This window comes from Eumetopias jubatus, unplaced genomic scaffold (assembly GCF_037043125.1).
Source record: "Eumetopias jubatus isolate StellerSeaLion01/CBP00866 unplaced genomic scaffold, mEumJub1_p1.0 scaffold_1, whole genome shotgun sequence".
Taxonomy (NCBI): Eukaryota; Metazoa; Chordata; class Mammalia; order Carnivora; family Otariidae; genus Eumetopias; species Eumetopias jubatus.
Window position 1 is genome coordinate 188,129,181 of NW_028274807.1, and position 25,483 is coordinate 188,154,663.

The following is a 25,483-nucleotide window of genomic DNA, read 5'->3' on the forward strand; positions in this document are numbered from 1 at the left end:
TACATTTATTCGCATTCTCCACTTTCCTCTGACTGTGGACCTTAGTAAATAATGATTGAAGGAATTAATGAATGAGCAAATGAATTTCTCTTCCTGTCTCCCCTTCTTCAACATCGCTGCTTTCATTTGGGTTTCCCTAGAAACAGACCCTGAGACAAGGATTCAAGTGCAATGGTTTACTTGGGAGGTGATCCCAGGAAACACTACTAGCCAGGATGGGGAAGGGAGACTGGGAGATGTCAGCCACTGAGGGGAGCTGGAGTTCGATCGGCCTGGAGAAGTCCGGGAGCCCCCTGCAGAACAGACATGTCAGTGTTACCCCCCGGGAGGGGTGTGAGAGCTAGCGGAGGGCTGACAGCCCTGACCCTTCTTGCCGTTGGCCGAGGACAGCCGGGAGATGAGGCTAGGAAAGGGTATTTCTCCAGCCCTTCAGACATGCAGGGCAGGCGGACAAAGAAAACCCTGGTCATCCCAGAAAGCCCTCCGGCAAATAAATGCAAGAAAGGTGGTGGGAAATCACGCCTGTGTGGGAGGAAGTGCTAAGGACTAGGGAGAGTGGGCAGGACACCAACATAGTCTGCTACAAAATCAGCCTTCTGCACCCCAGACCAGAGACTGGAGTCAGTGTTGGCCTGAGGACCGCAAGACAGAAAGCCCATTTCTCATGCCAGGACCACGGCCTCACCAGGCTAGACTTGGAAGCCTCTCATGAGCAGTGAAATAAATTCTTAGCCTTTACTGTGATGGAATACAATGGAACCAGGAAAAAGAATAAAGTAGGGTTTGTTTGTTTTTCCTGTAATAGTCACTGTCATTGCACAGGTTTATTTTATTTTTACTTGAGTAGAGTGGACACACAATGTTACATTAGTTTCAGGTGTGCAACGTAGTGATTCAGCTGCTCTCCACCTCCTGCCCTGCTGGCCACAGTGTAGCTCCCATCCGTCACCACAGTGCTGTTGCACCACCACTGGCTATATTCCCTCTGCTGTACCTTTCATCCCTGTGACTTCTTCACTTCGTAATGGAAGCACGCTGCCCATCCCCCACCCCTCCCCTCTGGGAACCATCAGTTTGTTCCCTGTATTGATAGGTAGAGGAAAGTATGTGTATATGTGCTGATACTGCAGAATGTCCAAGATATATACTTTGGTCTTTTTAAAAAAAATTCATGGGCAGACCAGCCCTTGAAAGAATTAAAAAATCAGAGCACCTGGTGCAGTCGTTAAGCATCCAACTCTTGGTTTCGCCTCAGGTCATGATCTCAAGGGCATGAGGTCGAGCCCCGCGTCGGGCTCCACGCTCAGCACAGAGTCTGCTTAAGATTCTCTCTCTCTCCCTCTCCCTCTGTCCATCCCCCCCATAAATAAATAAATCTTTTAAAAAGTAAAAATAAAAGACTTAAAAAGTAATAAGCAAATCTATCCATATGTGTGTATGTGTATTTATATATACACATATTTTCAAGAGAGTAAATGGACATTTGTCATTTTGGCCTCCCAGACCCCAAATCCAAAACTCCATGGAAGGTTGAAGGGGAAAGAATATTCCCTCTGCGTGCCCCTGATTGCTGGTATGTGGCTAACGATGCTCTAGCTCAGAACTTTGGCTCTTGAGGAGGCCTGGCAGCACTAGAGGACTCCCAGGCTGGATGCAGGACAGTCCTGGGTGCCCGATGACGGGGCGGTGGACCCAGAAGCAGGTGCAGCCCACACAGAGCCGTCCCTGTGCCTTTTCCTGGCTGTGCCTCACTTCCCGTGTCCCTTGGCTCCTCACTGAGCCTGTTTCCCCAGCTCGCTCTGAGCAATTCATCAGCTCCTCTTCTGACATCAGTTTCTCTTGCTGGTGACCAAGAGCAGTGATCAATACAGGAGGGCTTCAGAAGAAACTGGGAACAGTGGTTACCGCTGGGGAAGGGGACAGCCGACTTTGGATGGAAAGGAGACATGTTTTTCAGCACATAGTGTTTTATGTTGTTTGATTATTTTAACAGTGTGTATTTATTACTTTTTTCAAATTAAAAATACTTATTTTGGGGGCACCTGGGTGGCTCAGTCGTTAAGTGTCTGCCTTCAGCTCAGGGGTCCTGGGATCAAGCCCCGCATGGGGCTCCCTGCTCGGCAGGAAGCCTGCTTCTCCCTCTCCCACTCCCCCTGCTTGTGTTCCCTCTCTCGCTGTGTCTCTCTGTCAAATAAATAAATAAAATCTTTTAAAAAAATACTTTATTTTTAAGTAATCTCTATGCCCATCGTGGCCTTCAAACTCATGACCCTGAGATCAAGAGTCACATGCTCTCCTGACTGAGCCAGCCAGGTGCCCCTCAAATTTAAAAGTATGTTATTTTTTTAAATTTTTATTTATTTATTCATTTATTTTAGAGAGGAAGAAGAAGGGACAGAGGGAGAGGGAGAGAGAGATTCTTAAGCAGGCTCCATGCCCAGCGTGGAACCCGACATGGGGCTTGATCTCACAACCCTGAGATCGTGACCTGAGCCAAAATCAAGAGTTGGACACTTAACTGACTGAGCCAACCGGTGCCCCTAAAAATATTTTAAAGGAGTGGTTTTTTTTTAATAAATTTACTTTTTAAAGTGTTCCAATAGAGCAGCATCTGGACAAGAAGAATCTGGATTAAAGTATAGTTCTAGTAGCAGGCACAGGATGAAAGGTTAACTATTACCCTCTTTCTTCTGTGCAGGTCCTCTTACCAGGGAGAGAATCTTAACCTGGAGTGTTCGTCTAGAACTCAGAAGGTCTGTGAACTTGAAGGGGTGGGGGGTAGGGAAGAAGGTAGCAAACCACAGTAGCATCTGCAGTATCTGTGACTGTTTCACCAACAGAAATCTTAGAAATTTTCATATCATGTTCAACTTGTTGCAATATCTCAAGAGATCACTTATACTCATCTGTACTTCTAAATTACCTTAGGTATTATATCTGCCACTGATCTTATTTAATGCATTAAGAAAAAACACATATATCACTATATCACACTTTTTGAAAAAGATTTTGATAATGGTATATCAATATGAATGGTCTCCTTTGGAATTGCACATATTTTATCTTATGCATTTTAAATCATTATTTGGAGATGGGGTCCACAAGCTTACCAGACTCTGAATGGGGTCTGTGGTGTATGTTTGCCACTACCCACTGCCCCCCCCACACACAGAAAGGTTGGGAACCTCTGCCAGAGCTCTCCATCTTTCATTTCCCCAACCCATTTCTTGCTTTACCCATTATCTCTCTTCTTTTTTCTTTTAAATTTGTTATAGAGACTAAGGTTTTATTTATTTTTTTAAGGAAACTCTACACCCAAGGTGGGGCTCAAATTCAGCACCCTGAGATCGAGTCATATGTTCTACTAATTGAGCCAGCCAGGCGCCCCGCATTGTCTCTCTTCTTAATTCTCCTACCTATAAAATGTTCACAGTATCCTATCCTTTTTCATACAAGCCATGTAAGCTATGTACTTTTAATTTCTTGAAAGAAAGTCAAACCACCAACTGGCCCAAACAATTCAACAAATGGTAGTCGACAGTTTACTGCTTGAAGATATTAATATGTCATATTTTTGTGTTCCTACATAAAGTGAGATCATGGCTAAGAGTAAGAAGTCTGGGGTCCCACTCTGGCTAGCGAGGAGTTTTGCTTCTGCCACTCAACTAAACACGTGGCCTTAGACTAATCACTGATACCCACCACGCCTGGTTTACTTCACCTGAAGATGGGGACAAACAGTCCCCCTACTTTATAGGCTCCCACCGGTGATACAATGATAACAATTGTTAAAAACTGCTAGGCTTGGGGTGCCTGGGTGGCTCAGTTGGTTAAGCATCTGCCTTCGGCTCAGCTCATGATCCCAGGGTCCTGGGTTCGAGTCCCACATCGGGCTCCCCACTCAGCAGGGAGCCTGCTTCTCCCTCTGCCTGCCGCTCTGCCTGCTTGTGCTCTCTCTCTCTGACAAATAAATAAATAAAATCTAAAAAAAAAACAAAACCTGCTAGGCTCACAGCACCTGGCACATAGATATCAGTAAGCCTGGTTGCCCCCTGGGGAAAAAGACTAGATTTAGCCGAAGGGAGACTTGATTTCCACTATATTGTAGATAGTGTACTATATTATATTGTTGCAACTCAGTAAGTGGTCACAATTATTACTGTTGCATCCAAAAAGTCAATGAGTCAGGAAACACAGAAGTCGGGTCTACCAATTACCTCCTAGGTGATCAATATTAATTTACTTACTCCTTTATGTTCTCTAGGTGAAAACTTGATCTAACCTGCAAACATACATCAAAAGATAATACTCCTATTCTGAACTATGTTAAATAAGCATATGCTCCAATTTAACAAGAGGGATAGAGATTTACTTGCTATGGCTCTTCTTTCATTCCCCAAGCAAGCTCTTATTTATAGAATGTTAAGTTTCTCTCGTACATAAATTTGTACCACCTCCACTCCCACCCCCAAGGAACCTATGGAGGTGTGGGTGGGAGAGAGAATAAGATCTAAAGGAAATCTTTATTCTGGAATTAAAATAAATATCTTCCCAATACCCAAGGAAAAGTCTGGGAAGCCTCCCTTTCGTTAAAAACTAGACATTTTTAAAAACATGAGTAAGGAGACTAAAAGCACCAGCATACATTCCAGAACCACAGAGGATGGGAAGTCAGTCTGCCTCTGAACTAGTCAGGAACTAAGAATCTTGATCTGTGCTGAGCCTCACTGCAGGGCAGTGGGGAGAAACTCTGTATTTGTAAACCAACATGGGGCTGGTCCTGTCCTTAGACACTAACCACATGTGGAAAAGAAATACACGTAGTACAAAATGCAGTGCTGCAAGGTGAATTCAAGGGTGTACATGGCAGAGACATAAAGAAAAGAGAGCATAATTCTTCCAGTCATTTGATTCATCTAACAAACCAAGTGTGCCTGTTGTCTGCTGGTGGCTGTGAGGCAGAGACCAAAGGCGAACAAGAGAGGCCCCTGCCTACCAGGAGGTCACAGGCCAGGGGGTTTAAACAGCAAAAATGTGCTCTCAAAGGAATGTTCAAGAAGGAGTGGCAGAAAGAAGGGCAGCATCTTAAGAAGTGAGTTTTTTAAATTGCCAACACCACGGGGATGCTGTCGGCAAAATTCAGACTATGAGAACTACAGGACAAAAAAAACCTGATTTTTTTTTTTCAGGAAGTAAATTGCAAGGGGAGGTGAAAAAAAGAGAGGGGGAGACAAATCTATAAATCAAAAGAGACTTAAAAGCCTTGACAATCAATCATAATGTATGGACCTTGTTTGAATCATAATGAAAACAAAGGATTACTTAAAGTTATGACATTTATAAGAAAACTGGAAACCTGGACACTGGGTATTTGATGATGTTAGGTGATATTTTAGGTGATGGTAGTTAAATTATTATGGGTGACAAAATATTATGCTTGGGACTTGCTTTAGAATAATAGGATGGCAGAGTAGATGGGGATAGAGAGAAATCGGGATTGGCCTGGGACTGATTTTATTGGGGTTGGGTATGTGGGTTTGTTATATTCTGTGCTCCCATTGAAAAGCCCTCACAACAAGGTTCAGTTGTTTTTTATTTAGCAGGAGAGATTCAACAGAAATCACAAAGGTAAATGAAAAGCGTGCAGTTTGCTGGCTAGGGAGAAGCTCAAGTTGGACATGAAAATCTAGCTCTTGTGAATAAATAACCCTCCACTATGTGCCTTCTCTCCTATTTGTGTGATATGGGCTGGACCACTCTTCTCATTTTCTAGAACTTCCTTCCTCTGGTCCTTCTGATTCTTTCTCTAGGCATGGGGAGAGGTTTGCACCGGTCCACCTGTTCTCAGGAGTGTCCCCTTCTGGCCAGTGAGCTTACATTTACAAACATCTGTCCGAGGCCAGGACATAGTCCTTTGGGTGACTTTTGTGAGAGTCACAGACCACCTTGGCCTCATTAGCCTGAGGCTCCGGCTCATGGGGTTGCTATGCCTCCAGCTACAGGTCAGTACCCACATGTGGGACCTAAGGGGTGAACTCACCCAAGAAGGGACAGAGGGTCTAGAAGACATGAAGGGGCCAGCAGCTTGCTTTCTGACTGGGGATTTCTGAAGAGCAATGTTTCTCAAGGAAATATTCAAATCCTAAAGCAATCTAGAACCATTTGGATGCCACAAAATATGTGACACTGGTCTCCCATTTCTCTGGAAATTTCTCTCTCTGAGACATCCTTTCCCATATTTCTTCATCTCTACTATCACCCAGGTCTGTACCATTATTTCTATATTCCAAGTTCTCCATAACTTGGTACCTGAGTCTGTCCTGGCCAAGAACATATGGGCAGAAATAGCAATGAGAGACCATTTGGGACCTATCAAATTTGTAAGGATTTTTTTTTCAGTGATAATGCCCAGTGTTAGTGAAGGTGCTGGGAAAAGGCATCGTACCTACTTCCGAAAGGCAATTTGTCAGTTGATATTTAAAGCTTTAAAAATGTGCATACCATTTGCCATAATAATTCTACTCTTGAAAATTTGTCCTATGGGAATTAGCTATGCACAAAATATATGTATGGGAAAGTTCCTGACGGGAGCTATTGCAAAAAAAAAAAAATGTGAACAACTTAAATATCCATTGATAATGGACTGTTTAACTCAGTTAAAGCCAATATAGTGGAGTACTACAGAGACATTAAAATTATGTCTTAGTAGCATATTTAAAGTGGGAAAATAGTCATGCTATATTAAGTGGCAAAGCAGATCATGAAACAGTACATATCATATGATGTCAACCCTGTCAATGCATAGAAAGAATATACACTCGTGCGTCTGTGATTTCTCCATAGAAGGATTATGCACACTTTTAATATTCTTTGTAATCCTCTGCCTTTCCCCAAATTTCTTCACCCATCACCTTTTAAATCAGAAAAAGAACGAAGTTTTTTGTACAAAAACAAGAAAGTAATTTTGGGGGGGAGCACCTGGCTGGCTCAGTCGGTGGAGCACGCGACTCTTGATCTCAGAGTTGTGAGTTCGAGTCCCATCACGGGTGTAGAGATTACTTAAAAATAAAATATTAAAAAAAAGAAAGTAATGTTTTTGCCCTCTTCCTCCTCCTCCAGGCATACTGAAGGACCATGTTTATGTATAACAATAGCTCTTGTAATAACAATAGCAAACACACATGGAGTGCTTTCCCTTGGCCAGTCACGGCTGCTTGAGCTTCGTGCATCTTCTCATTTAGTCCTTGCCACCTTGTGCCCAAGTAGATGTCCATCTCCTGTCAAAACTGGGCAACTCCGGCTTGCAGAGAGTTTTTCTAAACTGCCTGTTGACACACAGCTGACTGATTAGCCAGGCTTCTAACTTGATCTGATTCTAGAACCCACAGTGCCACAAAGACACTCAGCCCTACAAAACCCAGGAAGGAGTTCCATACTGTCCCATAAGAGCATGCTCCAGGGAGACCCAAGTCCACCCAGACCAGAATCCTGTATCTAGAAAAATCACCAGGCAGCAAGCTGCCAAAGGGGAAGTTTACCCACCCATCACAGATGCCTCCAGAAACCTGTTCTTTATTAGTTCAGCCTGCCACCTCTGTTGGGGCGGGAAGTTTCTAAATTTTCTAACTTCCCTGTCGGGGAGTTCTTTGGATATGCTTTTGTTTCTTACTTTTTCCCCTCTAACTGCCCTCTTTGAGAATCTTGGACCAAACATAGTCACACCCATTAGCCATTCTCCATGTCTGGGCACAAAGCCTGGTTTACAGAAGGTACTGATGCATGCCTATTGGCTGAGTGAAGGAATGTAAGCTGCAGCCGGGCAGGGATCGTGTCTATATCGGTAAGCACTACATCCCTGGCATCTAGATGGTGCTCAATATAGAAAATCTCAAGATAGGTGTGCTGGCTAAGTAATGAATTAATTATATCACCTTGGGTCTTATCTCCTCTCACTCTTTCAGGACGAGAGAATTATTTTTAGTCTATCTAAATTAGAGCACCAGTTCTTACCTCCTCACTCCCCCCTTAATTGCTTTAGTTGTAGGTTCTTGGTATCTTTCCTAAAGTGCTGAGATCAGATTTCTAATCAGTGCCACTGGCAGAATTCACCAGAGATTTGCACAAAGGGATTGTCAAGTATTTGGTTTGATTTCTGTATCCCAAGGCTTTTTCCTGCTAAAATAAACTTTGCCACCCTCTCCCAGAGTAAAACCGCTAGTTCTGCTAACTGGGTCACTTACCAGAGAGCCAAGATTTGGTCTTTTTCCCCCTGGTCTTGTCTACGGCCAAGACCCAGTAAGTTGAGCTCTAAAGACTTGCCAGGGCTTTCTATTAATGCCAATTCCTACCATCATCCCGTACCTCACCCTCCTGCCTTCAACCAGATCTTCCACCTCCCAAGGCAACTTGCCAGACTGTGTCTCTGGAAAGTTTGAGGCAGTTCCTGGCCTGACATTCTTCACCTGGTGCCCTGGGCAAAGAGTACAGGTCCAAGGTCAAAGCTGCCATCCTTCCTCTGAGGTCTTGGGTGAGAAAAATGCTTCAAGTAAAATCCCCTGATTAAGCCAAACATTCTTGAGCCCATTGCAGGTTCCCTGGGAAGTTGGATCAATGGCCCAGGCTCCAAAGACAACTGTGTTAGGAGTTTGGAAGCAGCTTGTTTTTAAAAGTCTATATGAGAGGTCAGTTAACTAATGGGATTATCTGGTCTAGAGGAAGAAATTCAAGGAGCATTACTCAAGAGGCAGGTGAGCATTATGTCTTTGGGGTTCTGGGGAAGGGGGGCAAATCAGACAACTTAATGCTAATTATTCACTTATTTAACAGATATAGAGATATTATAATAGATACATAGAAATGTGACCAAATAAGTATATTTAAAAGATATATAGAAGTATAAGAAATACATAAAAAATATTCAAATAATAAGTATACACAGCTTGATAAATATCCACAAATTAAAACCCAAATCAGGAAATAAACCCTTACTAACACCTCAGAACCCCCCCACCTTGTATCCCCAATTTTGCCTATTTTTGAACTTTTAAAAATGGAATCATGCAATATGTAGTCTTTTGGATCTGTTTTTGTTCAGTATTGTTTATGATATTCACTGGTGCTATTTAGTGTAGCAATGGTTTGTTGCTTCTTATTGATGTATATAGTATTTCATTTTGTGAACATGCCATTATTTATTTATTTATGAGTTCCACACTTGATCGTTATTCAATTTCCAGTTTAAGACTATTACCAATAGCACTGCTATGAACATTCCAGTCCACATCTTTGAGTGAACATAGGAACACATTGCTGTTGAGTATATTTTTAGGAGTGGAATTGCTGGGTCCTAAGGAATGCAAATATTCAGCTTTGGTAGATACTGCCAACCAGGTTCTCAAAGTGTCCCAATTTATACCCTGCCAGCCATTCAGGCTAGTTGTTTAGCTCTGGGTTTTTAGTATGGTGGCTACAAGTACAGGTTCTGAAAACAAACTCTTCCCAGTTATGTGACCTTGGACATGTTATCTAGCCTCCAAGAGCCTCAATTTTCAAATCTGTATAATGGGCATATGACTATATACTTCATAGGAAGAAGTGAGAACTAAGGAGAGTGGGTATTAACTCAGTATTGTGTCTGGCATGTAATGGGCCCTCAATAATAAGTAATCACCTACTGATTGCTACCCTAGCTTAATCCCCAAAGAGAGGGTCTGTGTGTCAGGGAGACAGCAAGAGAAGCAGCAAGAGGCTGATTCATTCTTGATGGAGCTCTACTCAACATCCTTGCAGTTGCCATTTTGTCTTTACCGAAGTCAGTCTACAGACTACCAGGGTGGAGCACTCAGACCGAAATCTTGACCCAGGACTGGAGAAGATGGGATTCAGCTGAACAGTATAGACCTCAAGAAACCCAGGCTGGAAAGAACTTTTTGCCCGCACATCTGGGAAGTGCCTATCAAAGCCAAACCAAACCAAACCACCCACCAAAGGAGAGAATGGAGGATTCGCTTCAAAAGTGATCATAGCATTTCAGGTTCTTAACCAACAGACCAGCCAACACAGACCTATGCTGCCCGGCAAATTTCCAGAAGTTTGGACAAATCTGAAATCAGTTCCTCTCACCCCTTTGCCCCTTCCAGTCCTTCCTTTTCCCTGCCGGCTTAACTCCAGCTCTCAGCACTTAACACTAATACCTTTGAGCAGGCTCCACCGCGGAGTTTAACTAGCTGCCAAGTTAAATAACGGGGAGGATCCTAAGCAGTCTTCCCAGGAAGTCAGAAATCTTCAACACCCGAATTAGGCAGGGCCAGTCACTCACCAAAATGCCTTTTAATTTCATATATATGTGTGTGTGTGTGCGCGTGTGTGTATACACACACATGTATGCACACACAATATGTATATATTACACACATGTATGTGTATGTGTATATATATGTATGTGTGTGTAATATCAATTTTTCTTCATAAATGATTGTTTCCTCTGGGTTGCACACCAAAACAGCATCGCAAGAGGAAAACGCATTTGCGTGAGGCGCCTGCCGTCCCCACTGCGCCTCGCAAAATGACACGGCCGCTGACAAATTGCTGCGCGAGGGTATTGGATCAGATTCCTAATTAAATGGCATTTCTAAGTGAAGGGTTGTCGATAGCAGTGAATATATATACATGTACACACATATATACAAAATGCGCATACATAACGCATATATATGTATTTAAATATGTATACTTAATTACATACATATTTAAACCTGTATTTAATTTGTGACTATATATGCATCCAGTAGTCAGAGAGAAGAGCTCACTAAACTTGAGTGGGTAGAGACTGCCGATCTGCTCTTTGGGGAGAATCCCTCTGGCCTAGGAGCGCGTATTTCCAGATTTCCAAATACGTATCTAATGTCCTCTGATGTGATGGCAGAGGGGGTTGGGAGGATTCTGGAAATCATGATAGGTTTGTACCACCGCCTGACTCTCCTCTTGGCTGCAAAGCCGGCCGCCCTTGGCTTATAAGCGCCTCTCGCGTTCAAGGGTGAAAAGCAGTCCGTGGGTGCACTGAGATTTGCAAACTAGTCCCCGAATGCAACGGGTGTTGCAAAACCGCCGCCGGGTGCAGTGGGACAGGCGCTCGGCCACCGAGGCTGTGGGCGCCGCAGCCTCCCTGAGGACGCGGGCAGATGCAGACGACTCTGGCCCATCTGTCCCTGGAGGCCCGGGCCCGAGACTGTGCTCGCGCGCTCCGTGCGGGTATCCGGAGCCCCGGAGCTCTCCGGGCGCGCCCGGCCACCCGAGGCCGGGGTATCTGGGGCTCTTTGTCTCCTGGCCGCACTAATCCTGCAAACCGCGCGCACCGAAGGCGGAGGCCCCTGAGCCTTGGACAAGCTCGCTCCTGGCAAGCCGGCCCGAATGTTTTCAATAAAATGCTTCCTGGGGGGGTGGGAAAAAAAAAAAAAGAGGATCGCAGAAAAATTTCTCTTCAGAAGTTAATCTATTTTCAGCGGCTAAGCGTGGCACCATGTAAATCAGATCCTAAATATCCCTTTAGAAAGAAGTCAGAAAGGGAGGGAGGGAGGGAGGGAGAGAGGGAGAGTGCTTCACCCGTGAAGTTTGATTTGGGGTTTTTGTTTTGTTTTCCCAACAAGTTACGGAGGAGCGGGGAGAAAACATCAAATCTGCCCGGTGGGGGTTTGCCTAAGCCCAGCAGCCTCGAGCCCGCCGTGGGCCCCCGAGCTGCTCAGCTCCCTGGGGAGATGGCGGGATGTATTAAGTATTGCAACCTAAGGCTCAGGTGAGAAAATCATAATAATATTTAAAATAATAGTGCTTCTTGTCATCTAGAACCAATGGATGCAAGCGACCAGAGCCGGAAGTGCAACACCTCTCCTGCAGTAGAAACGCTTGCCTTTCTCCTCCGGGAGGCCGGCAGTGGTGCAAAGTGTGAGCTTTTGCTCAAGAAAGGGATTTTCCTCTGAGGTTGTCTCCACCCCGGGAAGGCGTCTGCTAAGTAATTTGTCCTAAAGTGAGGGCGACTTCTGGCATTAAACAACAACAAAAAATTGAAACAAAAGTCATCATTACAGTGTTCGGGTTAGTGACCACAGAAAGGCCAGAGGGAGGGGGCAGGAGGAGAGCGGAGCCTCTAGCAGCGCCAGTCATATTTAATATGCTTCCCACAAGAGAAGCCCTTGCAAAACCAATAGACAGCCGCCAGCTGGGCTTAAACCTGCGATTTCAATTAAAACATTGCGCTCCAGGCCTTGGGGTTGAGCCTGGATCCCCAATCAGTGGTGTGCGAGCGGCTTGGCACGGGTGCGGCGTCCCACAGCCGCAGATCCCCGAGGTCGCGGCGTCGGTCAGGCCCAGCGGAGCCGCAGAAGCGCCCGGCCTTGGCACCCCGCTCTGCAGCGTGGGGACGAGCACAGGCCTCCGAGGGGCGTCAGGCTTAACTCTGGCCGTGGCTCTCTACCCGGGCCGAGGTGTTGAGGACCACGCGTGGGCCAGACGGGCCGAGGGGAAAGCGTCTGGCTTTGGGCTGAGGCGCCGGAAGGAGAGGGGCCCGGGGCTGAGGCCTCAGGGTGGAGGAAGACCCCCACGGTGGGTCCAGGCCTGGCAGGCCCAGAGTAGTAGGCCGCCGGCCGCACGGTTCAGGTGAGGCTGACCGTCCGCCGTGGGCCTGCGTGTAGGAGGGCAGCTCGAAATGCGGCCCCTGGGGAGGAGCACGAGCTGAGGCCTAGTGGGCCTCGCCTGGGCCAAGACCGCGTGCCTCCGCGTGAGGTGGCTTGCTTTGTCCGGTTGCCCACCCAGGGCACTTGTACCTCCAAAGTGGAGCTTTTGTACCAGTCAGGACTGGGGAGACAGATGGGACCTCTCATTTATCACCACAGTCTTGGTCCACTTCTAACCATTGCTTTGAAGGACAGGACTTCTTTAGCGCGGGAAGCTTTGGAAAACTTGAGCGAAGGAGGATTCACATCCCGGAAACATCTGCTTATCCCTGGAGCCTCCTGCTGCCCTTCACGTGGCGTTATTTTGGACCCCCCCATCACTGAAAATGTGTAGGTAGAAAAAAGTGACCCCTCATCTCGCGGAACACTGCCATCAACTTCATAAAATTGTCAAATTTTCATTCCTATGGTTGTTCCTCTTTGTTTTGTTTTGTTTTGTTAACATTTCAGCCTCAAAAAAAAAAATGCTGCAAATGAGAATGAATTTCAAGGGTTGGGGGGCAGCGAATGGAAATCTCAGCACTCCCTCCACCAAGCGCCACGTTTCCCTAGTCCTCTTTTATTCTGCCTGAAATCATCTCGTTTACAGAAAATATTTGTTTGCACTATTAGTTGGTACTGGAGTTAATTACTCAATGTGTTAACGTGAAGTAATATGTATAAAAGTAGGATCAGTGTTTATTGTGTGGGTGAGCTGTTGAGCGGTGCTTGAATAAACTGCAATTAGGGTTAGATAGAGATTAATTAACATGTGAGTGGCAAGGTGTAAAATAGTCTCCAACCCTCCACTTCAATATAATCTGCGGGCAAGGGAAGGAGAAGTTTGTGGAAGCTAATTAAATACTTTTATAAAAGCCAGTGTATTCACCCAACATTTGGAAAGAGAGGCACATTAGGGGCAACTTGTTTTTACCCAAATGTTTTCTTTCTGTGGAGGTAGCACTCCTTTGTGATGCGGGGGAGAGCGGGACGGCTTATGCAGTTACAAAAAGCGCTAGGGATGGCCAGACAGGTTCACGGAAAGCCTCTGGAAGCCTTTCAGCCTGATGGAGCTTTCAAACCAGCAGATCTTTCGTGCTGCCGAGATCAACAATTACCCAATTTGGAAAGGGGGTTGGGGTGCAGTGCCGGTGACTGAACGAGACACACAGGAAAGTCGGGATAGAAATTCGGGTTTTGAGCCCCTGCGGGTGTATTGATACTATTTCAATGTCGGGGTGAGTTGTTGGTTTGTTTCATGTTTGGTGGCGGTAGCGTGTGTGGGGGGGTTCCTCTGTGTTGTTTTCACATTAACATGGGGATGGGGGTACACTGGGTCTGGAATTCCGCCTTTCTGAACATCTAAATTCAATGGGCTGTATATGGAAATATTTTTTTTCAGACGAGCAAGCTTCTTTCTAGCTTCGAAATCTGGAAGTTGGAGGAGAAGGGTTTTAGGGGGACAGACTCATGCCTGCTGAATTTTGGGGCAGTAGAGGCAGTTTCCCAGCTAGGCAGGGTGAGAAAATCCACCCAAGGATGTCACCCTCCAGGCCACTTTCCCTCGGAGACCTCTCTTTTTTCCCTCCCCTTGCTTTCCAAGTACACTGGTCCTTTCCCTCACCTGCCAGGTCAATATCGGGTCTGAAATTGCACGGCAGCGGGGGAGTGGATAGTAGAGAGAAGTTCTGAAGGGAAAAGGAGCGCTTTGCCTTCAGTTACAACTAGACCTTTCCCATTCTCTCCCTGATTCTTTTCTGGGATGTTTTGCAGCTGAGAGGCCTCGGGCAGGATACTCAGTTCCTCAAGACCTGTTCCTGAGTGAAAAAGGAAAGGGTTTGCTTCCAGTGCCATTTTCTCGAGGTCCACAAGATCGTGTATCTTTGGAGATAAAATTCACTATCAAACCCTCAACCCTGTTTGCTCATATTATACCCACCGTAATCCTCTTAAACTGTGGTTGCGGCTACAAAGCTCGTGGTCTTGCAAAAGCCGGCTGGCAAGATATAATTGTCGCGCAAACAAAACCGTCCAAAAGTTTTCAAAAACCCCTGCACCCCCCTTCCTCCTCCCTAAACCTAATTCTCTCGCTCTCTCCCTGGCTGGCCGTCCCCCCACCACTACCCCCACAAGAACCCTCAGCCTCGACCACTTTTGTTGTCGCCAAGAGCGCCCGGCCTGTTGAAAGTGTTGGAGCGTCTTTGAGCAGTTTGTTGTGATACGCAGGTGGAATGGTCTGCAAACAGATGAATTCAGCCCCTCCAAACCGAGCGTGGAGCGCGCTGCTTTTGTGCGCCAGGCACAAAACGCTGAATTCCTCCGAACTTACTTGGGGCCTGTCTAGAAAAGGGCCTTTTCTTCCCTCCGCTTGTACCTCTGGCCACACTAAGTCTCTGCCCGCCCCCCTTCAAGCCCCCTCCCTTTCCCCTCTGATAATCCTTCTCTTTATTTTAGAAAAACACAAAACCCGGTTCCACGCGGTGCTTTAGTGGCTAAAAGTGAAAGAGCTGCCTTGGCAGAATTCAGCTCTATGAATCACTTCGGAAAATTGGTTCGACTGAATGGCCTTAGGAGGAAAAACGTTTTAATAGGATCCAGGGGAGGTTCTGCTGTTTCAATCTGCTCCTTAAACAGGTGGAGATTGGACCTTCTCAATTATACAAACAGTAAGTACCCATCAGCCGGGAGAGCTGCCCTCCGGATCCTCCCCGCACCAGCCGCGGAGCCCAGCTTTGCCTCAGAAACCCGATCACAAATCAGCGATTCTGATCGATTAGGATCTCAAACAGTCCTCCAGCTTGCTGTGCAGTCTCCCCCAGCCGCAGGCGGGGAGTCGGCCAGAGAGGGGGAGGCGCACCCGCCGGGCGCTGAGGCCCCCGGGATCTGGGCGCGCGGCCTTGCTCTTCCGGACGCTACGGGGTCGTCCTTAGGCGGCGGGAGCTCTCTCCCGACCCCCGACGCCGGCCAAGGCGAGCTCGTTGTTTTTGCATAAATTAATATTTCCCCATTAACAAGTTTCCCCCCTCCAAACGCGGCGCCCGCGTCCATGCGCCACATCCTAATGAGGTAATTATCATTTGCGCGTGTTCGGGGCTGGCGCCGGCTCCGTGGCTAAATGGCAGTTTATTAGCACGATGCCCAGCTCGGCTGCAGAGGGCTAAGGGATAGTTCAGCGACTAGACGGACACCCAGGGGCCCTTTGGGGCGGCGCGTGCAGGACCCTCTGCCCTCCCCGCGTCCCTCAAACCTATAGGCCCCCAAAGTTGTGAATCACGCACGGAACTCTGCCTGGGTTTGGGCTCCCCCCACCTTCTTTCCACCGGCAAAACCATCACGATTCCTCCCCCTCCCCCTCCCGTCTCTTCCCTCCTTCCCGATTCGCGAACCGCTCGCACTTTCCCGAGGGGAGCGCGGGCGCCAGTTGCCTCCTTTTAAAGTTTGAGGGGCGGTGGCGGCGGCGGCCGGCAGGCGCGGGGGAACACAGGGGCCGCTACGGGAGCCGCGCCGCCGCCCATGTCATTCCACTTCAAGTGACTTCATGTGATGTCAGCTGAATGTAAAAGACAGTGATCTCACGCGGAGGGGAAGATGTTTGCCATCAAAATGTGACAGAGGAGACACGCTGCATGGCTCGGAACGCATCTCCTTGGCGGTGGGGGAAAGAGGTAAATGCGAGGTGGCTCTCCTGGTCCTCTTTAACTTTGCCCCTTCACTGTCCAGCTCCCCGCACGCGTGGCGGAGGCCAGGGTCCAGGGAACGGCTCAGGGGGGGTTAATTTGAGGCTCTTTTCTTTCTTTCTTTTTTTCTCTCTCTCCTTTTCCTTTGTAAACCCTCCCCCTTCTTCCCCCTTTCAAAGTCTTAGGGCAGGGGCTGGTGGGTTCCTTTGCGCGCCGGGTTAATGGGCGGTAATTTGGTACCCTTGGGTGCACTTTGTTCTGCCCCTGTTCATTTGAATGCAAATGGGTGACCTGGACCCGACAAGGTGCTTATTAAATTGCGGTTTCCCTCCCTGCCTTTTCCGGAATGCAGACTTAGGAGGAGAGAGGCTGCGCCCTGGCCCAGTCCGGCGCGGCAAGGCTCGGCTCAGCGCGCCATGGCCAGCTCGGCTTCCCTGGAGACCATGGTGCCCCCGGCCTGCCCGCGCGCTGGAGCGTCGCCGGCCACTTCCAAGACGCTGGCCTTCTCCATCGAGCGCATCATGGCTAAGACGTCGGAGCCCCGTGCGCCCTTTGAGCCCCGGCCGGGGACGCTGGAGGCAGATGGCGGCCAGGGCAAGAAATTGCTCAACCTCTGCTCGCCGCTGCCCTGTATGATCCCCCTCCAGCCCCTAGGCTACGAGGTGCCGTCCAAGACGCTGCTCAGTTACTCCGAGCTCTGGAAAAGCAGCCTCCGGGCGGGCGGCGGTGGAGGAGGAGGAGGCGGCGGCGGCGGCGGTGGTGGCGGCGGTGGCGGGGGGGCCCCGGTGTGCGGCGCCAGCGGCTTGTGCAAAACCAACTGTGGCGTGTGCTGCAAGGCCGATCTGGGCCTGGCGCCGTCTGCGCTGCCGGCGGGCAGGGTCATCAAGCCGCAGGTCATCAACCAGGCGGTGGGGCTGCCGGCCAGCGGCTCGCTCTACTACTTCAACTACCTGGACTCTGCCGCGTACCCGCCGTCTGAGCTCCTCGGAGGCCACCTCTTCCCATCCGGCCTCCTCAATGCACAGGCCCCCGCCGCCCTGGCTGCGCACCCCAAGCTCTTTTTGCTGGAGAATGCCAAGTTGGCCGGCCTGGCCGCGGACAAGTTCCCCCATCCGGCCCCCTATGCCCATAAGGAACGCTTGCCCGCGCCGCTGGAGCAGGTGCTGAAGGAGAACTCGGCTCTAACCGCCGATCGCGGTGGCGTCAAGGGCCACAGCAAGCTGCCTGGGGGCTCTGCGGACGGCAAGCCCAAAAACTTCACCTGCGAGGTGTGCGGCAAGGTGAGGCCCCGGGTCCGCGGGGGGATGGGAGGGATGAGCAGGGACAGCTGCTTCCCTGAGGCAGCCTGGACCTCCCTTTTCTCAAGTTCAGGAGCTCCCCAGTAGCTACCTACTACTCACACTGGGGGCCTATTGGGCCTCAGTTTCCCATTCTGTAAAATGGGGATGTCGTTGTCAGCGGCCACACGGGACTGGCGTGCGCAGTGGGCTGGGAAGCGCTTTGTGAAATGAAAAGGGCTCTGGTTTCTGAAGGGACTGTTGGTTGGGGGGTGTAGGCTGTGGCCTCCCCAGTTTGATTCTAGCCTCTCTCGGCCGGACACACCACAAGGCCCCCTCGTGTCCTTCCATAGGTGTTTAATGCGCACTATAACCTCACCCGCCACATGCCGGTCCACACCGGAGCCAGACCGTTCGTGTGCAAAGTCTGCGGCAAAGGCTTCCGCCAGGCCAGCACGCTCTGCAGACACAAAATTATCCACACCCAGGTACGTGGCCCCCGGGTCCAGGTCGGCCCGCGCGCAACACCCCGCGCCTGAGCGACGGTGGCAAGGGTTCCCCTTATCCCTCCCGGGGGCCCCGTATCCCTTCAAGGTACCCCTTCAAGGGGCCCCTGAGGTGGCCTCTCCTGGCCGGGGCCTTGGCCTTACTGTGCGCGCGCCCCTTTCCGCAGGAAAAGCCGCATAAATGCAACCAGTGCGGCAAAGCCTTCAACCGCAGTTCCACGCTCAACACGCACATCCGCATCCACGCGGGCTACAAGCCCTTCGTCTGCGAATTTTGCGGCAAAGGCTTTCACCAAAAAGGTAATGTGCGGGGCGAGGCCCTCTCCTCACCTCTCACCTCGGGACTCGGCGGGTCGCTGCGAGCGGGAAGGCAAAGAAGGATCCGCAGAGAGGGAGCGTGAGAGCTGGAAGCTCGGGCGCAGCATTTCTTTGGAATCGGGTTGTGACGGGTTTGGGTGGGAGCTCCTCGGGCCGGGTTAGTAAACCTCGCTGGAGTCAGGCTGGTTGCACGGGGAGACTCTGAGTTTGGGAGGTGGGAAGAAAGAAAGGGGCCGAGGGAAAGGAAGTAGGAGAAAGAGAGGCTATTGCCCTATAGAAAAAGCTTGTCTTTGTAGCCGGGACACCCCTTTCAGATGAAAAAAAAAAAATCGAGGCAAACTCCACCTCCTGGGAATAACAAGACTGGGGGAAACCATTCCTGTCCCCAACACCTCCAGGCCGGGCGCGCCCAGCTTGGGTTTTCCAAGGCACTTTTGGATCTCCAGGTGGTAGCTGGGGGGGGGGGGGGTGGACCAGAGGGAGTAACTTTTAAAATGAGAAGATAAACAGAAACTGAGGGACGAAGCCCGGGTTCGTGCGAATTTCTTCCAGCGAGGCAGCCGCGGGGAGGAGGACCCGGTGCGTCTCTGGGTTGTGCAAAAGTTTCCCCGCCAGCCCAGCACAGCGGGAGGGACGCTGCGCGGGGCCTGTGCACCGGGCGGGGCAGGGGCGCGGGGCGGCCACGCGGGGACTCGGCCCTCCATCCTGCCGTGAGAGCCTTCGGCTTGACGCAGACGAAGTTTGACAACTTCTTCACTCGGAGAGGTCGCGCCCGCCTAGCCAAGCGTCGCCTTCTTTGCGCGGGCACCTGAGCCAACCCCGGGACGCTCGGGGGGTGGCGGGGGCGTCCTACTTCATTCCCCCCGCCCTCCTTTTTTGTTTTTGGTCTCCCGTAGGGAACTACAAGAACCACAAGCTGACCCACAGCGGCGAGAAGCAGTACAAATGCACCATCTGCAACAAGGCCTTCCACCAGGTCTACAACCTGACCTTCCACATGCACACCCACAACGACAAGAAGCCTTTCACGTGCGCCACTTGCGGCAAAGGGTTTTGCAGAAACTTTGACTTAAAGAAACACGTGCGCAAACTCCACGACAGCGTGGGGCCTACTGCGCCCTCCACAAAGGACCTTACTCGGACAGTGCAGAGCTGAGAGCTACTGCCTCGCCCTCCCTTCCAGCCCCATCCAGCCCCAAAACAGATCACACGTATAAACTTATTTCTAAAATTCAAAGAAAATTAAAAAAAAAAAACTATAGCAGAGAGGCTAAAATCTATTTATCGAAACCAGCATATTTTTTGGAAAGCTAAACGTTTCCTCGATGACTGGCAGCAAACGCGTGGCTCCCACCTTTGTGTATTCGGGAAACTTATTTAAACCCAGTGCGCTGAAACGCATTTCCTTCCAGGCCTCCGCTTCTCCTCGGGCGGCGGGTTTTCACCCCAGCCTGTCACGTGAACGCCCCGGAAGAGCGTGGCGCCCCCAGCCATCTTTATACAGCCATGTAAATCCTCCTGTACAAGCGAACTCGGAATATATACATGTCTAACACAATAAACAGAATCACTCGTGCTCGTTTTCTCCCCCCCCCCCCCCGCCTCCGGGTCAGCTCGGCAACCCCAAAGAATGAGAAGGAAATAGGCGTTTATAGCATTTCCCTGCCCAAATGCGACTTCCTTTGGGGCGCTGGGACCAGGGTGAAGCCAAACCGGGGTTCTTGCGGCGCCTGCATATTAAGAGCCCCCCACCCCATACACACCAGGAGCGAGGGAGCAAAGGTCTACATCGGGCCTACACGTGGTGCCAAGTTTTTCTTTGGTGACTCTTCCGATGCTTGGGATTCTGGGTGTTGCCTTATTTGGGTGAGAAAATTAAAAGAAAAAGGAGGGGTTAAAAGTGTCTGGGTGTAGGAGAGCTGGTGTAGGTGCATCTTTCAGCAAATCGCCTTGCCGCGCGAGGGCAAATGGCCAGGGCACTGCCCCGCCGGGGAGCCTCTGGGCATGTTCCCTTTTCTGGGCGACCTCTGGGGCGGGGGCGGGGAGACTCTTCCTCCCAGTTTTTCCGGGAGACAGAAGCTGGAGGCCAAGGGTCCCCAGCCCAGCCGGAGCTCTGGGGCTCCCTGGCCGCTGCTGTTGATCTGGGGCCAGCCTCCGGGTGCTGTGCGCCCTGCCGCGGGAGGGCGCACCCGGACTCCGGGAGCTCGCCGCCGCCGCCTCCAGCGCCCTGATTACCGCGCAGTTAGCCCATTTTCTGAATAGCTATCTCCGCCGCCGAGCACGCTGATGAAATGATCTCACGCTTGCTTCCTAAGTAATGACCCAAATTAAGAGAGAAAACAGAGACCCTTCAAACAGCATTACATTAATCATCTAATCATTCCCAGGAGGGGGTCGGCCGCCGCCGCCCCGTTTGATCCGAATCTGGATAATCAAGAGCTCAGATTACTGGCTCGGCGCGCCGGACCTCCCCCCACTACACACACACACACACACACACACACACACACACACACACACACACACACACACACACACACACACACACACACACACACACACACACACACACACACACACACACACACACACACACACACACACACACACACACACACACACACACACACACACCCTAATATTCGCGCCGCGATTCAGCCCACGTCTCTGGAACAATGTTTCCAGGCGTGGGGAGGAAACGCGGCGCCGGGCCGGGGAGCGCGCTCCACGCAGCCTTGCCATTGCAAGGGCTAGGGCGGCGGCAGCTGGGGGCCGATCCCACGCGGATTTCCACGGCAAGTGGAGGTTATTTGGAGGGAAAGATAGTTAATGCAAAAGGAAACTCGCCCGTAACTTTGAAAGTGACTTGAGCGCGGGTTATCCCAACACCCGGTATACAGTAGGAGCTCAGCGCTGCTAGCGCCAGGGGGCTTCCACGATTATTTCCCGAGGGCTTGCCTCCATTCCAGGCATTCGCCACACGTTCTTTCGAATGTTCACAACCCTCAAGCTGGGGATGATTTATGGACGGACAAAGAAATTGAGACAGAGATAAGCCAAATGATATGCCTAAGGTCACAGGACTGGGTAGCGCTGGGATTCGAAATCCGGGAGGCTTTTCGGGAACCCAACCGGCCTTCAGTTCTCGTGGGTGGGGGATGAATGCCCAGGCTGGGACCCGGAGGAAGACGTTCGGCTGCTGCGTGGAAGCTCTGACCAGGTTACAGCCAAAGGTTGGGTCCCGGCCCCCCGCCCAGTTTGCAGACCCATTGCGCAGGGAAGGAGAATTGTCGATTTTGTTTGCACAGAGGACGGCGACAGCTTCCTCAGGCTGTCGCGGGAGTATTTTTAGTACCTCCGATTCAGAAATAGGAACGTGTACATTAGAATTCCATTTCCTGAAAGGAGAGCGTCCTCGTTTTTGTAATCCCCCCCCCCCCTTCAAGTCTGGGAAGACGCAGTGAGGGGAGGGGGAACGAGGAAGCGAGGAGGAATTTAAATGTTAGCTCGTTCTGGCTGCAGTTCGCTGAGGGGAGATTGGGACCCAGAGGGATATGCAGATTTAACTCCGAAATCTCCATGGATGCCACAAACCCCAGGAAACCCCAGGATGGGCGAGGAGGACTTGGCGGCTAAGGATATGGAAATATCGCCTTGCTTTTCCCAGACATCTATCCCCAGGGGGATTGCGGGCTGGTTTGAGGAGTCAGCTTTCCCCCCTGTGCTCATACCAGGTTTTATTTGACCCTCCTGACACACACACACACACACACACACACACACACACACACACACACACACCCTCCCCCATTTCTGGGAGATCGTGGGGCCCTGTGACAGTCCTCTCAACTGAAGTCCTTTCCTTCTTTCATTCCTGAAAAGATCCTTTGCAGATTCACTTCTTGGAGACCAGATAATGGTCAGGACAAGCCCACCTTCTTTTTAAATAGTTTCAGAACTTTGGGCGAGGGGCGGACACCACAAAATTTCATGCAAATCATCCACTTAGAGAATCGGGTTAAAAAGTTGGCCTTCATGTGGAAATCGTGATCAAGTTCTCTTCTTTCCCTTTAAGAAGAAAAGATTTTAAAAAAAGTAGATGGGGTACCCCCATCCAGGGAAATCACTTTGTAACCTTCAAGGAAGAAAACTTTGAGAAATTCTTCTGTACTAAGTTTTCACAGGAGAAAGACTACAGGTGTCGCCCATCTCATAAAACTGGAGAAATTTGTTTCCAGGTGACAGTTCTGAAGATGGCGCGCTTGCAAACAAGGCAGCAAATGAAATCCAAGCAATGGGTGGAGCACGAGACATTTCTCTCCTGGACTGCTCATCTCTGCAGTAACTGTGACTCTGAGGTTCACCTGAGCAGAGTGTCTGGCATGCTCCAACCTCCTTGAGGTTGTTTTCCTCATAACCTGGCTGTTACTTAACCTTCACACCAGCTCCCGTCAATCGCTCTCACCTGAGGAGGTGTTATTTCACATCTGGCGGTAATTGCAGATAAACAGAGAGTTCTCCGGTATCTACAGGGCTTAGCTCGGCTTTCCACAGGTTTGAAGTCACTCCTCCGGGTTTATGATGTCCTGCTTCAGGTGTGGGATTCAAGAAAGGATTCCTTCACCTGCAAAGGGGAGTACCAAGAGAAAAGGAACCTTCTGCCTGAGTGACTAAACACCTTTCACAGCCCATGAAGGTTCTGAAGCCAACACTAAGCCTTTCAGTAATCATCTCAACTGGGATCCTTCTTAGCTATTCACCATGCATCGGAATTGATGGGTGAAAGGGCTCTGTTTTCTGATTCCCCACCCTTAATATTAAACTGTTTGCATGACTTGTAGTTTGCAATAATAAGTGACTTAAACAAGGTAGTCATCAGCTGCATATTATTCTAACCTTGATTAAATTGAAGAGGCCGCCCTTAAAAAATATTTTAAAAAAATCAAATTGCGGGGGAGGGGAATCCTGTCACAGACACAAAAAAGACTCCAATTATCTTTTCCCCTTCAAGATGTTTGTTCTGTCCATGACTGCTCACACTTCAGCAATCTTGCCAGCAAGACTCAAAAAAAAAAAAAAAACCCTCCTTCTTCCAAAGCCACAGCCTTGTACATAACAGATTGTACAGTCCTATTGCCTTAGGCGGGTTAGAGGTTCCTCTCTGCAAAGAGCGACACAGGGAAGTTGCCAGCATCCAGACACATTTTGGGGGGTACTGTACTCGTCCTTGCCTTGGCTGCAGAAGTGGATCTATGTGGTCCCCATTTTGCTGTTTGGCTCCCAAGAGGATAGGAGGCTGCCTGAGCTCGGGGTGAGAGTTATAGCACCAAGGCATCCAGGTGTGCTGGTGGTGAAGGGGCTGGGGGAAGAAGAGGGGGGATGGGAGTCAGGGTGGGGGGCTGCTAAAGAGAGGACAGGAGTCTTGAGAAAACGCTGGGAAATAAACAACCTCAAGGCAGCTGCGTTGCCCTTTTCCCTGCACTTCCCTCTCAAACGTCTGAGCAACCAGTTTGCTCCTAGAAACATGTTAATTGCCAACGGAGCTCATTAAGGCATGCACATGCAAAACACAGCAAGAAAGATTAAATGGACAAAAGCGCAATAATGAACTGTCAACAATCGGGCCCATCTACGACCAGGATCACTCAAGAATGAGGCATTTAGAGGCAACAAAGGATTGTCTGGGACAGGAAGAAAAGACGACCTAGACTTTTGTTTAGTCAACACAATTGATTACAAATGAGAGATTAACAGGATAGCTTCAGATTTTTTTAAAAAGAGGCAGAAAAGAAAAGTCCAATTAAGTCCACCGAATGTTAACTACATTGCGTTCCATGCCTAGCCCCAAAGAAATTCTCATTAAACCATCCCTGGCGATCCCTTTTGGAAAGTAATTTGTCTCCCTGATGGAGCAGAGAAAGAGAATCGTGTAAAAGAAAGCGTTAGTTCTTGGCACAATGAGCTTAGGAGACACACTAGAAAGAGCCAAAGGGGGAGTTAATGAGCATCTGACAAACTGCTTGGATTCAGGCCTAGAGAACAGCGATGAAAAGATGAAATTGGCCAACAACTATTCTTTATATCAAACATAAAAAGGCCAATCTGAAATGGGGCTGCTCAAAACTGGTTGAAAGTACATAGCCCAAGAAAAGGGAGCTGTGGCCAGGCCCCTTGTTGGACACTGGACACAGAACTCGACGGGCCAAGAGCTAGGAAATAGGCAGAAAGGTGGGCTCTCCACCGCAGAGCAAACTCCAGCCACCGGCCCCCAGGCTTTGAAGATGCTTATCTGAAGCTCTCCGTGCCCACCCCCCTGCCCTCTGGATGTTTCTCTCGTGAGTGAAAAATGTATCAGGCTAGCCTTGAAGGGTTCCCTCGAAGTTCTGGTAATCTGGTAATTAGTCCCTGGCATTCACCAAACTACTTCGCTCTCTTCTAGAGTCATCGGCCCCCCAGGAGCACCATATGTCACCCGTTCACATTCAGTGCTTCCACGCTGCCTCCTGGTGACCATTGGAAACCCTCCCCACCAGGTGACTGCCTTCCTAATTTTGCGGAGTGCAGAGGGGGCAAGGAGATGAAGACACTGATCCCACAGGGCTTCATGGAACTGGTTAAGAAGTTTTAAAACTGTTTCTCATAGTGGTTCATCTGGCTTTAAGAAACCACTTCATTTTAATGTTTCCTTTTTTGAACAAAGTAGGTCAATGGTATGTGTCTATATGAGACATACATTACATCTTAATTAAACTTAAGTGTCCAGGCTTCCTAACAGCACAAGTGTTTGGATGTTCCTTTACACCCAGTGTCCAGAGCCAGGTAAACAGAATCTAGCAGTGAGATGGGGTTTTCAGTTCAGTCCACGAAAAAGCTAAGGAGCACAGAACAAATTTTGTGTGCTTTTTTTTTTAATGCCTTATTTATTCCATCTTTGACGTGGGACCAGTGCCATCTCAGATACTAGAGTGCAGCATTTAAATCTTGATTCTAGGTTTTGT

The 25,483-nt window shown here is 49.4% G+C and overlaps 1 protein-coding gene across 1 annotated transcript; it reads left to right on the forward strand.

Annotated features, from left to right (window-relative positions):
- The first annotated feature begins 16,800 nt into the window (after positions 1 to 16,800).
- Positions 16,801 to 19,641, forward strand: FEZF2 (FEZ family zinc finger 2). The gene is made up of 4 exons (XM_028110482.2): positions 16,801 to 17,664; positions 18,015 to 18,149; positions 18,335 to 18,467; positions 19,382 to 19,641. The coding sequence occupies exons 1-4, from the start codon at positions 16,801 to 16,803 to the stop codon at positions 19,639 to 19,641; spliced, it is 1,392 nt and encodes a 463-aa protein (XP_027966283.1).
- Positions 19,642 to 25,483: the final 5,842 nt, after the last annotated feature.

Bases quoted from the DNA above. Each gene is read 5' to 3' on its own strand.
- FEZF2 (XM_028110482.2), top strand. From the start codon at position 16,801: ATGGCCAGCTCGGCTTCCCTGGAGACCATGGTGCCCCCGGCCTGCCCG. The intron at 17,665-18,014 runs GTGAGGCCCCGG...GTCCTTCCATAG, and splicing joins CCTGCGAGGTGTGCGGCAAG to GTGTTTAATGCGCACTATAA. The intron at 18,150-18,334 runs GTACGTGGCCCC...CCCTTTCCGCAG, and splicing joins ACAAAATTATCCACACCCAG to GAAAAGCCGCATAAATGCAA.